Source organism: Entelurus aequoreus, linkage group LG23 (assembly GCF_033978785.1).
Source record: "Entelurus aequoreus isolate RoL-2023_Sb linkage group LG23, RoL_Eaeq_v1.1, whole genome shotgun sequence".
Taxonomy (NCBI): Eukaryota; Metazoa; Chordata; class Actinopteri; order Syngnathiformes; family Syngnathidae; genus Entelurus; species Entelurus aequoreus.
In genome coordinates, this window is record NC_084753.1 from 5,902,543 (window position 1) to 5,919,790 (window position 17,248).

Sequence of the window (17,248 nt, forward strand, 5' to 3'; positions counted from 1 at the left end):
TTACATATTTGAAAGTTACAACATGCAAAATATTTTCCAAACCATATATATAAAAATATATTTAAGAATAAATAAAAATGGGATTTTTTTCATGAATAGAATAGTAAAATGTGTTAAATTAATAAGAATAATTACATTATTTTTTTTAAAATGTAACGTTTTTTCATAAATAATATTTGTAGCAAAAATGCTTTATTAAAAAAATTACCCCAAAAATAAATATGATTTGAAAATTAATTTAATTATTTTTAATAGAATAATACAATTTGTAATTTAAAAAAAAAAAAAATACATATTTAATATGTATAAATATTTTTGAAAGTATAAAAACATAAATTATTATTTTTTTTAATGTGATTTTATTTTAACAATAATTTAAATTTGTATAAAAAATAAATCTTTAACACAAAAAACCCCATGTTGTTCATTGCTTAAATGTGTAATGACAAAACCATACTACTACAAGCCGCTAAGACATTTAGCATTAGTTTTTTGTTCCGTAGCGGACATAGAGTGTGTTGTACGTGTCGTGCACGCGTGTGTTTGTTGACTTACCAGGAAGGCAGCTTGGCCACCGGGGAGCCCGTTAAAAAGCGTGCATGTTTGCATGAAAAGCTCTCGGCTCGTCGTCACTCTTAGCACCAAGGGAGAGGAATTCCCCTCTGCACATAAACACTTCATTAATAACCAATACAGCTGTTGGCCACTCTTAAAGAAAATAAGGCTTTATTGCTTAAAAAGCAAGTACATGTTTGAGTAAGGGGAATGCAGTGGAAACACATATACAAAATATATGTACACATCTCTTTTGTAAAAGGTGAGGTTTAGCAAAAAAGGGGATTAAATATGAACAAACAGTGGAATGCCGCGTGACATGGAAGTGCAATAAAACACTTGAATGTAAAGAGAGCAGGAAGCTTATATATATATCTGAGAATATATTTATATATATGTTTATATATACAATGACAATATCTTAAAAAGCATGCATAGTTTAACAGGTCGCGGTATTTTGGAGTACCAAGTCAGGAAAGATATAAAAAGTTTTGTCACGCACGTCCGTTAGTGTATGTACAGAAGTATCATTTTAATCAATGATTGGTTTTTTTTCCTTCGAAAACCAAACCTAAATATCAGCTTTCTCTTTCCTGAGAGGAACATAGACCGTTTGAAGCCTTGCTCTCACAACAAGACAAATAAAATTAATAGATGCTGATTTCAAGATTCCATCTTTGGAGGTAAAAAAACAGATAGGCGTGTGGATATCAGCACAAAGATACAGTATTTACACATGGGAGTCCAACAGGCAGACTATTAAGTAAATCAGAACAATTGCATCTCAGGTCATTATTGTTGAAATGTAGTTGTTGTTACACGTTAACAGAAATACAGTAAATGAGGTGAAACCAGGATTTGCTAATTAATTAAAACGCTAATGTGATTAGATTTTTCCCCATAATATTTTAGAATATTTTACATCGGCATTGGCGGATTGTAACGCAAGTGCGGCCACCAACTGTTCAACAAGTGTACTGCAGACTCTTAGTGACTGGCCTAGACCAGGGGTGTCAAACGTACGAACAGGTTTTACCCGGCCAGCGGGATGACTTTGCAAACTATGAAAATGAGCCAACATTTTTTGAATGAAAGCAACAGCTGTTCTAAATGTGTCCACTAGATGTCGCAATAGCAATTCTTTGTAGATGATGCTACATATGTACAAAATAATGATGTTAGTGCACCAGTGGAGGAAAATGAGAAAACTACATAAATAACATACTGTAATTTGATTTTTATAATTTTTTTTTACGTTGATAGATTGAAAATTACCACCAATGAGTTGACTGATGAACATTATCACATCATTTATTCAGAAAGTATAAATAACGACAAATAAAGGTAGAATACTATTAAACGCAACATGTAAGTGTAAAAAAAATAAAATAAAATAACGATTTGTATATTTTCAGAATGTGTTGGTTCTGTTTTTAAACAAAGAAAACAATCTGAAGTTGTCTTTGTTTTTAAGTTATCGTGCCGTGATTTCACCAGTCCGGCCCACTTGGGAGTAGATTTGTGGCCCCCCCATCTAAAATGAGTTTGACACCCCTGGCCTAGACTCTCCAACAACATGACGGAGCTAAATGAGACGAGAGTTCTTAAGGAACTGAATGAGGACCTGGTACACAAACTTGTACTGTGAGATGGTCTGGACCATCAGCAACCTCTGCTGCCTAAGACCTGACAACATGGTGGGCACCTCCACGGGCTGGACAGGAGAGGAGGGGAAACAACACACACCAAACATTAGAAGGAGGAAAAATGCATTGTTTTGCAGTAGACACCCACAGTGTAGCCCACCAGTCATCCTCCACTTGACTAAAATGATACTAAGTGCATAAAACACCTAAGGATAAGAGTATAAAATAATTTCAATCAAAACAACAAAAACCATGAAATTACAGGATTTAATTGAACTGTTAAATTATTGAAGGAGCTATAACAGGAATTTACAGGACTTATTTAACAAAAAATTAAATGGTAGGTAACAATAAGGAACTTGGAATCTTTACTTCCAATAATTAATTTAACCAACATAAATTTGGGCAAAAAAAGCATTTTTTATTTTAAAGAGGAAATATAACCGTAGGTAATGTTGCAAAACTTCCACAAGAGGGCAGTGTAGAACCTCTGCTTCTGTTAGGGTGGGACACTTCATTAGGTACACCTCCATACTTCACATAAGTACACTTTTATATTGCCTGAAAACTATGAATACTTTTATTTTCAATGTTTAAAATACAATAAGGACGTTATTGAGAAAAAATATGTTAATTTGTATTTTTTATTTTGGTAAATTAATATTTAAAATAATTATAATTAATTCCTATGATGTGTCTTTTTTTCCCCAGCTGAAAAATGACATTACAATTATTTTAAACTACCTTCATCCTAATATTTTTATTTAAAAATATTCTTTTACTTTCTTTTTTTCTTCTAAAATTGTCATCTAATATTTTTGTATTGAAAAAATAGTATTCATCTTAATATTTGTAATCAAAAAATAGTTTTCCACCTAATATTTTTTTCACTTAAAAAAAGTCCTTATCCTAATATTTTTTTAAAATAAAAAAATAGTCTTTCGCTTATTTATTTAGATATTTAAAAAATAGTCTTCTTCTAATATTTTTTTCATTAAAAAATAGTTTTCCCCCTAATATTTTTTTCACTTAAAAAAAAGTCCTTATCCTAATATTTTTCATTTTATTTATAGCCTTCCTTTTAATGTTTTTAATAAAAAAAAGTCTTTCACTTAATTATTTTTTTATTTATTTAAAAAAATAGTCTTCTTTAATATTTTTTCATTAAAAAATAGTTTTCCCCCTAATATTTTTTCACTTAAAAAAAAAGACCTTATCCTAATATTTTTTATTTTATAAATAGCCTTCCTCTTAATGTTTTTAATAAAAAATAGTATTTCGCTTAATTATTTATTTATTTATTTAAAAAATAGTCTTCTTCTAATATTTTTTTATTTAAAAATAGTCTTCCTCTTTATTGTATGTTTTATAAAAAATAGTCTCCATCCTAATATCTTTTTATTTAAAAAGTCTTCATCTTAATATTTTCCCCAAGCTGAAAAATGAAATCCACACACTGCTTTAATGGGCATGTGTCCCAATACTTTTCCATGCCCCTTCATCCCCCCGCCCCCCAAACATGGCGGCGTTCTACTTACCTCATTGTGCTCCAGACAGCTGATCATGAGCTCAGTGAGGATGACCACACCTGTGCGGCCCACCCCCGCGCTACAGTGCACCACCACCGGGGGGTTGAGGCTCTTGGAGGTGTCCAACATGGAGTTGGTGTGTCTCCTCACAGATTGGATCTCCTCCAGGTAGGCTGCAAAAACAATCATATTAATTAATAACCACAGTAATAAGAAAGCAAATGGAGGATGGAACTCACAGAGGAACCCCTGGACGTATTCGGGGCAGCCCTGCTCGGGCCAGTCGGTGTACTGCAGGTGCCACACCGTCCTCTCCTGGCCCGACAGCAGGTGTTTGACCTTCAACCCCGTGGTGGCGTAGCACCCCGAGTCGGTGCGGAACTTGGTGGTCACCTTGAACTTGCCGTGCGTGGCCGAGTTGTGCTTGGAGCCCAGTTTGGGCCAATAGCGGTGACTCTTGGGCCTGCCGCCCTCCTGGGTGGAGAATCAACTCAACTCATTATAGATTTCAGAGAAAAGACACAATTAGTAATGGACTTGTGTGCGTGTGTGCGTTACCTCCTCGGCCGTAACCATAGCGATGACGCTGACCCCCTGCTCCCAGACCATCTGCCAGAAGTCGGCGCAGGTGTTGGCGAGCGGGCCCTGGGTGGCGATGTAGGTCCACTCCTCCCCTCTGATGGTCACCTGTGGACAAAAAAACATTTTAAATACGCTCCATAATCAATCACATCTAAAACAGAAAAGAAAATTGCTAATTCAGATAAGCTACAATTTGTTTTTAAAGTATAACCAAAACATGTTGCCAGTAATGCAGCCAGACGACCACTGGAGGGCAGTATAGAGACTCACACACTACTTTTTCAGATCCACCTGCAAACTTCAAGAGCATCATTACAAAAGTTGCTTAAAAGATTGTCTACATCCTAATGTTTTTATTTTTAAAATGGTCTTTATACTAACATTTTTATTAACAAAGTCATCAACTAATATTTGTATTAAAATTAATGTCCTCCCTAATATTTCTAATTAAAAATAGTTTACCTCCCAATATTTTTTGAAATATAAAAAGTATTTCTCCTAATACAGCTTTAAAAATAGTCTCTCTTAATATTTATTTTTTGAAAAAATCCTCTTTTAAATATTTTCCTTAAAAAAATGTTGCACCTAATATTTTTTATTTGAAAAATTGTCATCGTAATATTTTTATTTAAAAATATTATTTCACTTACTCTGTTTTTATTTTTAAAATTGTCTTCACCTAATTTGTTTGTAATGAAGAAATAGTATTCATCTTAATATTTGTAATAAAAAATAGTTTCCCCCATAAAATTGTTTTTATTAAAAAAAAAGTCCTTATCCTAATATTTTTTTATTTTATAAATAGCCTTCCTCTTGTTTTTTTTAATCAAAAGTAGTATTTCTCTTAATATTTTTTATTGAAAAAATCCTTGTCCAAATATTTTTTTATACTTTTTTTTTTTCATTTTTATATGTTTTTATTTGAAAAACTACCTTCATCCTAATATTTTTATTTCTTTTTTTTCTAAAATTGTGTTCATCTAATATTTGTATCTAAAAATATTATTTCACCTACTCTGTTTTTATTTTTAAAATTGTCTTCACCTAATTTTTTGGTAATGAAAAAATAGTATTCATCTTAATATTTGTAATCAAAAAATAGTTTTCCCCTTAATATTTTTTAAATTAAAAAAGTCCTTCTAATATTTTTTATTTTATAAATAGCCTTCCTCTTAATGTTTTTTTTAATCAAACATAATCTTTCTCTTAATATTTTTTACTGAAAAAATCCTCATCCAAATATTTTTTTATAAAAAAAAAAGTTCCTTCTAATATTTTCTTATTTGAAAAAATGCCTTCATCCTAATATTTTTATTTAAAAATATTATTTTACTTATTTAAAAAAAAATCTAAAATGGTCTTTATCTAATATTTTTGTATTGAAAAAATAGTATTCATCTTAATATTTGTAATCAAAAAATAGTTTCCCCGCCTAATTTTTTTTTATTAAAAAAAAGACCTAAAAAAGACCTTATCCCAATATTTTTTTTTAATTTCATAAATAGCCTTCCTCTTAATGTTTTTAAAAAAAATCAAAAACAGTCTTTCTCTTGATTTTTTTTTTAATTGAAAAAAATCCTCGTTTAATTTTAAAATAAGTTTTAATGTGGAAAACTACCTTTATCCTGATATTTTTATTCAGAAATATTATTTTACTTCCTTTTTTTTTCTAAAATTGTCTTCATCAAATATTTTTTTTAATAAAAAATAGTCCTTATCCTAATATTTTTATTTAAAAATATTATTTTACTTACTTTTTTTTAATCTAAAATTGTCTTCATGTAATATTTTTTAATTGAAAAAATAGTATTCAACTTAATATTTGTAATCAAAAAATAGTTTTCCCCCTAATATTTTTACTGTATATGTTATATATATATATATATATATATATATTTATATATATATATATATATATATATATATATATATATATATATATATATACACTGTATATATATAAAGTATATAAATATATTTTTATTTGAAGAAAAATAGTCTTCAATATATATATATATATATATATATATATATATATATATATATATATATATATATATACATATATATATATACACACACATATATATATATATACATATATATATATATATATATATATATATATATATATATATATATATATATATATATATATATGTATAAGACTATTTTTCTTCAAATAAAAATATATTTATATACTTTATATATATACAGTATATATATATATATATATATATATATATATATATATATATATATATATATATATATATATATATATATATATATATATATATATATATATATATATATATATATATATATATATATATATATATATATATATATATATATATATATATATATATATATGACATAAAAGCCAGCACCAGTGTCTGCTAACACTATCAGGAGGGAAACAAACAAGGCGGGTGTTGTTAAATGAAATGGTTGCGCCCTAAGAGGTTTAAGGCGTGACAGGCGGCGATCACGCTGAACATGGCATGCAGAACTTGTGCACGATGCGAGGGGTGCTATTGGGTCAGATGGACTTAAGAGGGTTTGGAGAACATTCCTGGTGAATTCCTGTGAGCTCTTTGAGATTAAAGGCCCGCCTTTCATCCCGAGGTGACCACAATGAAGAGTAGAAGAAGAAATATGAGCGTGTCTCGTTAAGCCTTCATGTCTGCTGTGTGATGTGGCGGTCATGTGACACGCCAACCGAGACACATCAATACACGGCAGTCTTTATAGAAGTTTCCACAATGCCACTCGCCCCTGACGCCTTGGGCAAAAACAGGAAGTATTGAAGTTAGCCCGGGTTCTCAGCCAATGACAGTCGCCCGTCAGTCAACCGGACTCATCAAAACTTTTGACAAGAGCAAAATGCATGCTGATGTGTCTCAGCTCTGGATGCTACATTATTGTACTCCACAGTCTCCACTCAGCTGCAGCGTGCCCTCAGTCTCCTCTCGGATAAGACCAGTCTCTTGATAAGAAGTAAATACAACAGAGCTTTTCCTTCATGGTGCATAACATACTCCATAGGGACATGACATACTCCACAGGGACATGACATACTCCATAGGGACATCACATACTCCATAGGGACATCACATACTCCATAGGGACATCACATACTCCATAGGGACATCACATACTCCACAGGGACATGACATACTCCATAGGGACATCACATACTCCATAGGGACATCACATACTCCATAGGGACATCACATACTCCATAGGGACATCACATACTCCATAGGGACATCACATACTCCATAGGGACATGACATACTCCATAGGGACATCACATACTCCATAGGGACATCACATACTCCATAGGGACATGACATACTCCATAGGGACATCACATACTCCATAGGGACATCACATACTCCATAGGGACATCACATACTCCACAGGGACATCACATACTCCATAGGGACATCACATACTCCATAGGGACATGACATACTCCATAGGGACATGACATACTCCATAGGGACATGACATACTCCATAGGGACATGACATACTCCATAGGGACATGACATACTCCATAGGGACATCACATACTCCATAGGGACATCACATACTCCATAGGGACATGACATACTCCACAGGGACATCACATACTCCACAGGGACATGACATACTCCATAGGGACATGACATACTCCATAGGGACATCACATACTCCATAGGGACATCACATACTCCATAGGGACATGACATACTCCATAGGGACATCACATACTCCATAGGGACATGACATACTCCATAGGGACATCACATACTCCATAGGGACATCACATACTCCACAGGGACATCACATACTCCATAGGGACATCACATACTCCATAGGGACATGACATACTCCATAGGGACATGACATACTCCATAGGGACATGACATACTCCATAGGGACATGACATACTCCATAGGGACATGACATACTCCATAGGGACATCACATACTCCATAGGGACATCACATACTCCATAGGGACATGACATACTCCACAGGGACATCACATACTCCACAGGGACATGACATACTCCATAGGGACATGACATACTCCATAGGGACATCACATACTCCATAGGGACATCACATACTCCATAGGGACATGACATACTCCATAGGGACATCACATACTCCATAGGGACATGACATACTCCATAGGGACATCACATACTCCATAGGGACATCACATACTCCATAGGGACATGACATACTCCACAGGGACATCACATACTCCATAGGGACATCACATACTCCATAGGGACATCACATACTCCATAGGGACATCACATACTCCATAGGGACATGACATACTCCATAGGGACATCACATACTCCATAGGGACATCACATACTCCATAGGGACATCACATACTCCATAGGGACATGACATACTCCATAGGGACATCACATACTCCATAGGGACATCACATACTCCATAGGGACATGACATACTCCATAGGGACATCACATACTCCATAGGGACATCACATACTCCATAGGGACATGACATACTCCATAGGGACATCACATACTCCATAGGGACATCACATACTCCATAGGGACATCACATACTCCACAGGGACATCACATACTCCATAGGGACATCACATACTCCATAGGGACATGACATACTCCATAGGGACATGACATACTCCACAGGGACATCACATACTCCATAGGGACATCACATACTCCATAGGGACATCACATACTCCATAGGGACATGACATACTCCACAGGGACATCACATACTCCATAGGGACATCACATACTCCATAGGGACATGACATACTCCATAGGGACATCACATACTCCATAGGGACATCACATACTCCATAGGGACATGACATACTCCATAGGGACATGACATACTCCATAGGGACATGACATACTCCATAGGGACATCACATACTCCACAGGGACATCACATACTCCATAGGGACATGACATACTCCATAGGGACATGACATACTCCATAGGGACATGACATACTCCATAGGGACATCACATACTCCACAGGGACATCACATACTCCATAGGGACATGACATACTCCATAGGGACATGACATACTCCACAGGGACATCACATACTCCATAGGGACATGACATACTCCATAGGGACATCACATACTCCATAGGGACATGACATACTCCATAGGGACATGACATACTCCACAGGGACATCACATACTCCATAGGGACATGACATACTCCATAGGGACATCACATACTCCATAGGGACATGACATACTCCACAGGGACATCACATACTCCATAGGGACATCACATACTCCATAGGGACATGACATACTCCACAGGGACATCACATACTCCACAGGGACATCACATACTCCATAGGGACATGACATACTCCATAGGGACATGACATACTCCATAGGGACATGACATACTCCACAGGGACATCACATACTCCATAGGGACATCACATACTCCATAGGGACATCACATACTCCATAGGGACATGACATACTCCACAGGGACATCACATACTCCATAGGGACATCACATACTCCATAGGGACATGACATACTCCATAGGGACATCACATACTCCATAGGGACATCACATACTCCATAGGGACATGACATACTCCATAGGGACATGACATACTCCATAGGGACATGACATACTCCATAGGGACATCACATACTCCACAGGGACATCACATACTCCATAGGGACATGACATACTCCATAGGGACATGACATACTCCATAGGGACATGACATACTCCATAGGGACATCACATACTCCACAGGGACATCACATACTCCATAGGGACATGACATACTCCATAGGGACATGACATACTCCACAGGGACATCACATACTCCATAGGGACATGACATACTCCATAGGGACATCACATACTCCATAGGGACATGACATACTCCATAGGGACATGACATACTCCACAGGGACATCACATACTCCATAGGGACATGACATACTCCATAGGGACATCACATACTCCATAGGGACATGACATACTCCATAGGGACATCACATACTCCACAGGGACATCACATACTCCATAGGGACATCACATACTCCATAGGGACATGACATACTCCATAGGGACATCACATACTCCACAGGGACATCACATACTCCATAGGGACATCACATACTCCATAGGGACATCACATACTCCATAGGGATATGACATACTCCATAGGGACATCACATACTCCATAGGGACATGACATACTCCATAGGGACATGACATACTCCACAGGGACATCACATACTCCATAGGGACATGACATACTCCATAGGGACATCACATACTCCATAGGGACATGACATACTCCATAGGGACATGACATACTCCACAGGGACATCACATACTCCATAGGGACATGACATACTCCATAGGGACATCACATACTCCATAGGGACATGACATACTCCATAGGGACATCACATACTCCACAGGGACATCACATACTCCATAGGGACATCACATACTCCATAGGGACATCACATACTCCATAGGGACATGACATACTCCATAGGGACATCACATACTCCACAGGGACATCACATACTCCATAGGGACATGACATACTCCATAGGGACATCACATACTCCATAGGGACATGACATACTCCATAGGGACATGACATACTCCATAGGGACATCACATACTCCACAGGGACATCACATACTCCATAGGGACATCACATACTCCATAGGGACATGACATACTCCATAGGGACATCACATACTCCACAGGGACATCACATACTCCATAGGGACATCACATACTCCATAGGGACATCACATACTCCATAGGGACATGACATACTCCATAGGGACATCACATACTCCATAGGGACATCACATACTCCATAGGGACATGACATACTCCATAGGGACATCACATACTCCATAGGGACATCACATACTCCATAGGGACATCACATACTCCACAGGGACATCACATACTCCATAGGGACATCACATACTCCATAGGGACATGACATACTCCATAGGGACATGACATACTCCATAGGGACATGACATACTCCATAGGGACATGACATACTCCATAGGGACATGACATACTCCATAGGGACATGACATACTCCATAGGGACATGACATACTCCATAGGGACATGACATACTCCATAGGGACATGACATACTCCATAGGGACATCACATACTCCATAGGGACATGACATACTCCACAGGGACATCACATACTCCACAGGGACATGACATACTCCATAGGGACATGACATACTCCATAGGGACATCACATACTCCATAGGGACATCACATACTCCATAGGGACATGACATACTCCATAGGGACATCACATACTCCATAGGGACATGACATACTCCATAGGGACATGACATACTCCACAGGGACATCACATACTCCATAGGGACATCACATACTCCATAGGGACATCACATACTCCATAGGGACATCACATACTCCATAGGGACATGACATACTCCATAGGGACATCACATACTCCATAGGGACATCACATACTCCATAGGGACATGACATACTCCATAGGGACATCACATACTCCATAGGGACATGACATACTCCATAGGGACATCACATACTCCATAGGGACATCACATACTCCATAGGGACATCACATACTCCATAGGGACATGACATACTCCATAGGGACATCACATACTCCATAGGGACATCACATACTCCATAGGGACATGACATACTCCATAGGGACATCACATACTCCATAGGGACATCACATACTCCATAGGGACATGACATACTCCATAGGGACATCACATACTCCATAGGGACATCACATACTCCATAGGGACATCACATACTCCATAGGGACATCACATACTCCATAGGGACATGACATACTCCATAGGGACATCACATACTCCATAGGGACATCACATACTCCATAGGGACATGACATACTCCATAGGGACATCACATACTCCATAGGGACATGACATACTCCATAGGGACATCACATACTCCATAGGGACATCACATACTCCATAGGGACATCACATACTCCATAGGGACATGACATACTCCATAGGGACATCACATACTCCATAGGGACATCACATACTCCATAGGGACATGACATACTCCATAGGGACATCACATACTCCATAGGGACATCACATACTCCATAGGGACATGACATACTCCATAGGGACATCACATACTCCATAGGGACATCACATACTCCATAGGGACATCACATACTCCACAGGGACATCACATACTCCATAGGGACATCACATACTCCATAGGGACATGACATACTCCATAGGGACATGACATACTCCATAGGGACATGACATACTCCACAGGGACATCACATACTCCATAGGGACATCACATACTCCATAGGGACATCACATACTCCATAGGGACATGACATACTCCACAGGGACATCACATACTCCATAGGGACATCACATACTCCATAGGGACATCACATACTCCATAGGGACATCACATACTCCATAGGGACATGACATACTCCATAGGGACATCACATACTCCATAGGGACATCACATACTCCATAGGGACATGACATACTCCATAGGGACATGACATACTCCATAGGGACATGACATACTCCATAGGGACATCACATACTCCACAGGGACATCACATACTCCATAGGGACATGACATACTCCATAGGGACATGACATACTCCATAGGGACATGACATACTCCATAGGGACATCACATACTCCACAGGGACATCACATACTCCATAGGGACATGACATACTCCATAGGGACATGACATACTCCACAGGGACATCACATACTCCATAGGGACATGACATACTCCATAGGGACATCACATACTCCATAGGGACATGACATACTCCATAGGGACATGACATACTCCACAGGGACATCACATACTCCATAGGGACATGACATACTCCATAGGGACATCACATACTCCATAGGGACATGACATACTCCATAGGGACATCACATACTCCACAGGGACATCACATACTCCATAGGGACATCACATACTCCATAGGGACATGACATACTCCATAGGGACATCACATACTCCACAGGGACATCACATACTCCATAGGGACATCACATACTCCATAGGGACATCACATACTCCATAGGGATATGACATACTCCATAGGGACATCACATACTCCATAGGGACATGACATACTCCATAGGGACATGACATACTCCACAGGGACATCACATACTCCATAGGGACATGACATACTCCATAGGGACATCACATACTCCATAGGGACATGACATACTCCATAGGGACATGACATACTCCACAGGGACATCACATACTCCATAGGGACATGACATACTCCATAGGGACATCACATACTCCATAGGGACATGACATACTCCATAGGGACATCACATACTCCACAGGGACATCACATACTCCATAGGGACATCACATACTCCATAGGGACATCACATACTCCATAGGGACATGACATACTCCATAGGGACATCACATACTCCACAGGGACATCACATACTCCATAGGGACATGACATACTCCATAGGGACATCACATACTCCATAGGGACATGACATACTCCATAGGGACATGACATACTCCATAGGGACATCACATACTCCACAGGGACATCACATACTCCACAGGGACATCACATACTCCACAGGGACATGACATACTCCACAGGGACATCACATACTCCATAGGGACATCACATACTCCATAGGGACATCACATACTCCATAGGGACATGACATACTCCATAGGGACATCACATACTCCATAGGGACATCACATACTCCATAGGGACATCACATACTCCACAGGGACATCACATACTCCATAGGGACATCACATACTCCATAGGGACATCACATACTCCATAGGGACATCACATACTCCATAGGGACATCACATACTCCACAGGGACATCACATACTCCATAGGGACATGACATACTCCACAGGGACATCACATACTCCATAGGGACATGACATACTCCATAGGGACATGACATACTCCACAGGGACATCACATACTCCATAGGGACATCACATACTCCATAGGGACATCACATACTCCATAGGGACATCACATACTCCACAGGGACATCACATACTCCATAGGGACATGACATACTCCACAGGGACATCACATACTCCATAGGGACATCACATACTCCATAGGGACATCACATACTCCACAGGGACATCACATACTCCATAGGGACATCACATACTCCATAGGGACATCACATACTCCATAGGGACATGACATACTCCATAGGGACATGACATACTCCATAGGGACATCACATACTCCATAGGGACATCACATACTCCATAGGGACATCACATACTCCACAGGGACATCACATACTCCATAGGGACATGACATACTCCATAGGGACATGACATACTCCATAGGGACATGACATACTCCATAGGGACATCACATACTCCATAGGGACATGACATACTCCATAGGGACATCACATACTCCACAGGGACATCACATACTCCATAGGGACATCACATACTCCATAGGGACATGACATACTCCATAGGGACATGACATACTCCACAGGGACATCACATACTCCATAGGGACATGACATACTCCATAGGGACATCACATACTCCATAGGGACATGACATACTCCATAGGGACATCACATACTCCACAGGGACATCACATACTCCATAGGGACATGACATACTCCATAGGGACATGACATACTCCATAGGGACATGACATACTCCATAGGGACATGACATACTCCATAGGGACATGACATACTCCATAGGGACATGACATACTCCATAGGGACATCACATACTCCACAGGGACATGACATACTCCATAGGGACATCACATACTCCATAGGGACATGACATACTCCATAGGGACATCACATACTCCACAGGGACATCACATACTCCATAGGGACATGACATACTCCATAGGGACATGACATACTCCATAGGGACATGACATACTCCATAGGGACATCACATACTCCACAGGGACATGACATACTCCATAGGGACATCACATACTCCATAGGGACATGACATACTCCATAGGGACATCACATACTCCACAGGGACATCACATACTCCATAGGGACATGACATACTCCATAGGGACATGACATACTCCATAGGGACATGACATACTCCATAGGGACATGACATACTCCATAGGGACATCACATACTCCACAGGGACATCACATACTCCATAGGGACATCACATACTCCATAGGGACATGACATACTCCACAGGGACATCACATACTCCACAGGGACATGACATACTCCATAGGGACATGACATACTCCATAGGGACATCACATACTCCATAGGGACATCACATACTCCATAGGGACATGACATACTCCATAGGGACATCACATACTCCATAGGGACATGACATACTCCATAGGGACATCACATACTCCATAGGGACATCACATACTCCATAGGGACATCACATACTCCACAGGGACATCACATACTCCATAGGGACATCACATACTCCATAGGGACATGACATACTCCATAGGGACATGACATACTCCATAGGGACATGACATACTCCACAGGGACATCACATACTCCATAGGGACATCACATACTCCATAGGGACATCACATACTCCATAGGGACATCACATACTCCATAGGGACATGACATACTCCACAGGGACATCACATACTCCATAGGGACATCACATACTCCATAGGGACATCACATACTCCATAGGGACATGACATACTCCATAGGGACATCACATACTCCATAGGGACATCACATACTCCATAGGGACATGACATACTCCATAGGGACATCACATACTCCACAGGGACATCACATACTCCACAGGGACATCACATACTCCACAGGGACATCACATACTCCACAGGGACATGACATACTCCATAGGGACATCACATACTCCATAGGGACATCACATACTCCACAGGGACATCACATACTCCATAGGGACATCACATACTCCATAGGGACATCACATACTCCATAGGGACATGACATACTCCATAGGGACATCACATACTCCATAGGGACATCACATACTCCATAGGGACATGACATACTCCATAGGGACATCACATACTCCACAGGGACATCACATACTCCACAGGGACATCACATACTCCACAGGGACATCACATACTCCACAGGGACATGACATACTCCACAGGGACATCACATACTCCATAGGGACATGACATACTCCATAGGGACATCACATACTCCATAGGGACATGACATGCTCCATAGGGACATGATGGGGTATTGATCAATATATCCACATAAGTATTGGGACACTCATTTTTACTGTGCATGGATTCCAAAGTCAAATATTATGTAAGCACAAACTTCATATTGTATTTCAGAATCAGAATCAGAATAGTTTTATTGCCATTGTTTGAGAACGGGTTCACAAACTAGGAATTTTTCTTGGTGCAATCGTGCAACATAAAACACATATAACTTTATATATATAATTATTATATAATATATATAATGTATGACTCTTTGTTCTGTTCTTTTATATTTATATATACATACACAAACACATATACGTACATGTGTGTAATACATATATACATATATATATACACACATACACGCATATATATATATATATATATATATATATATACATGTGTATATATATATATATATACATGTGTGTATATATATATATATATATATATATATATATACATGTGTATATATATATATATATATATACATGTGTGTGTATATATATATATATATATATATATATATATATATATATATATATATATATATATATATATATATATATATATATATA

The 17,248-nt window shown here is 38.4% G+C and overlaps 1 protein-coding gene across 1 annotated transcript in view; it reads right to left on the reverse strand.

Annotated features, from left to right (window-relative positions):
- Positions 1-587: 587 nt before the first annotated feature.
- LOC133640480 (tyrosine-protein phosphatase non-receptor type 14-like) overlaps positions 588-17,248 on the reverse strand; it is a 137,131-nt gene continuing 120,470 nt past the window's right edge. The window contains exons 17-20 of the mRNA XM_062033923.1: positions 4,289-4,417; positions 3,970-4,204; positions 3,740-3,903; positions 588-2,269 (exon numbers count right to left, since the gene is read on the reverse strand). Of these exons, the coding sequence (XP_061889907.1) occupies positions 2,141-2,269; positions 3,740-3,903; positions 3,970-4,204; positions 4,289-4,417 (657 nt within the window). The 3' untranslated portion in view covers positions 588-2,140. The remainder of the gene's footprint in view (positions 2,270-3,739; positions 3,904-3,969; positions 4,205-4,288; positions 4,418-17,248) is intronic.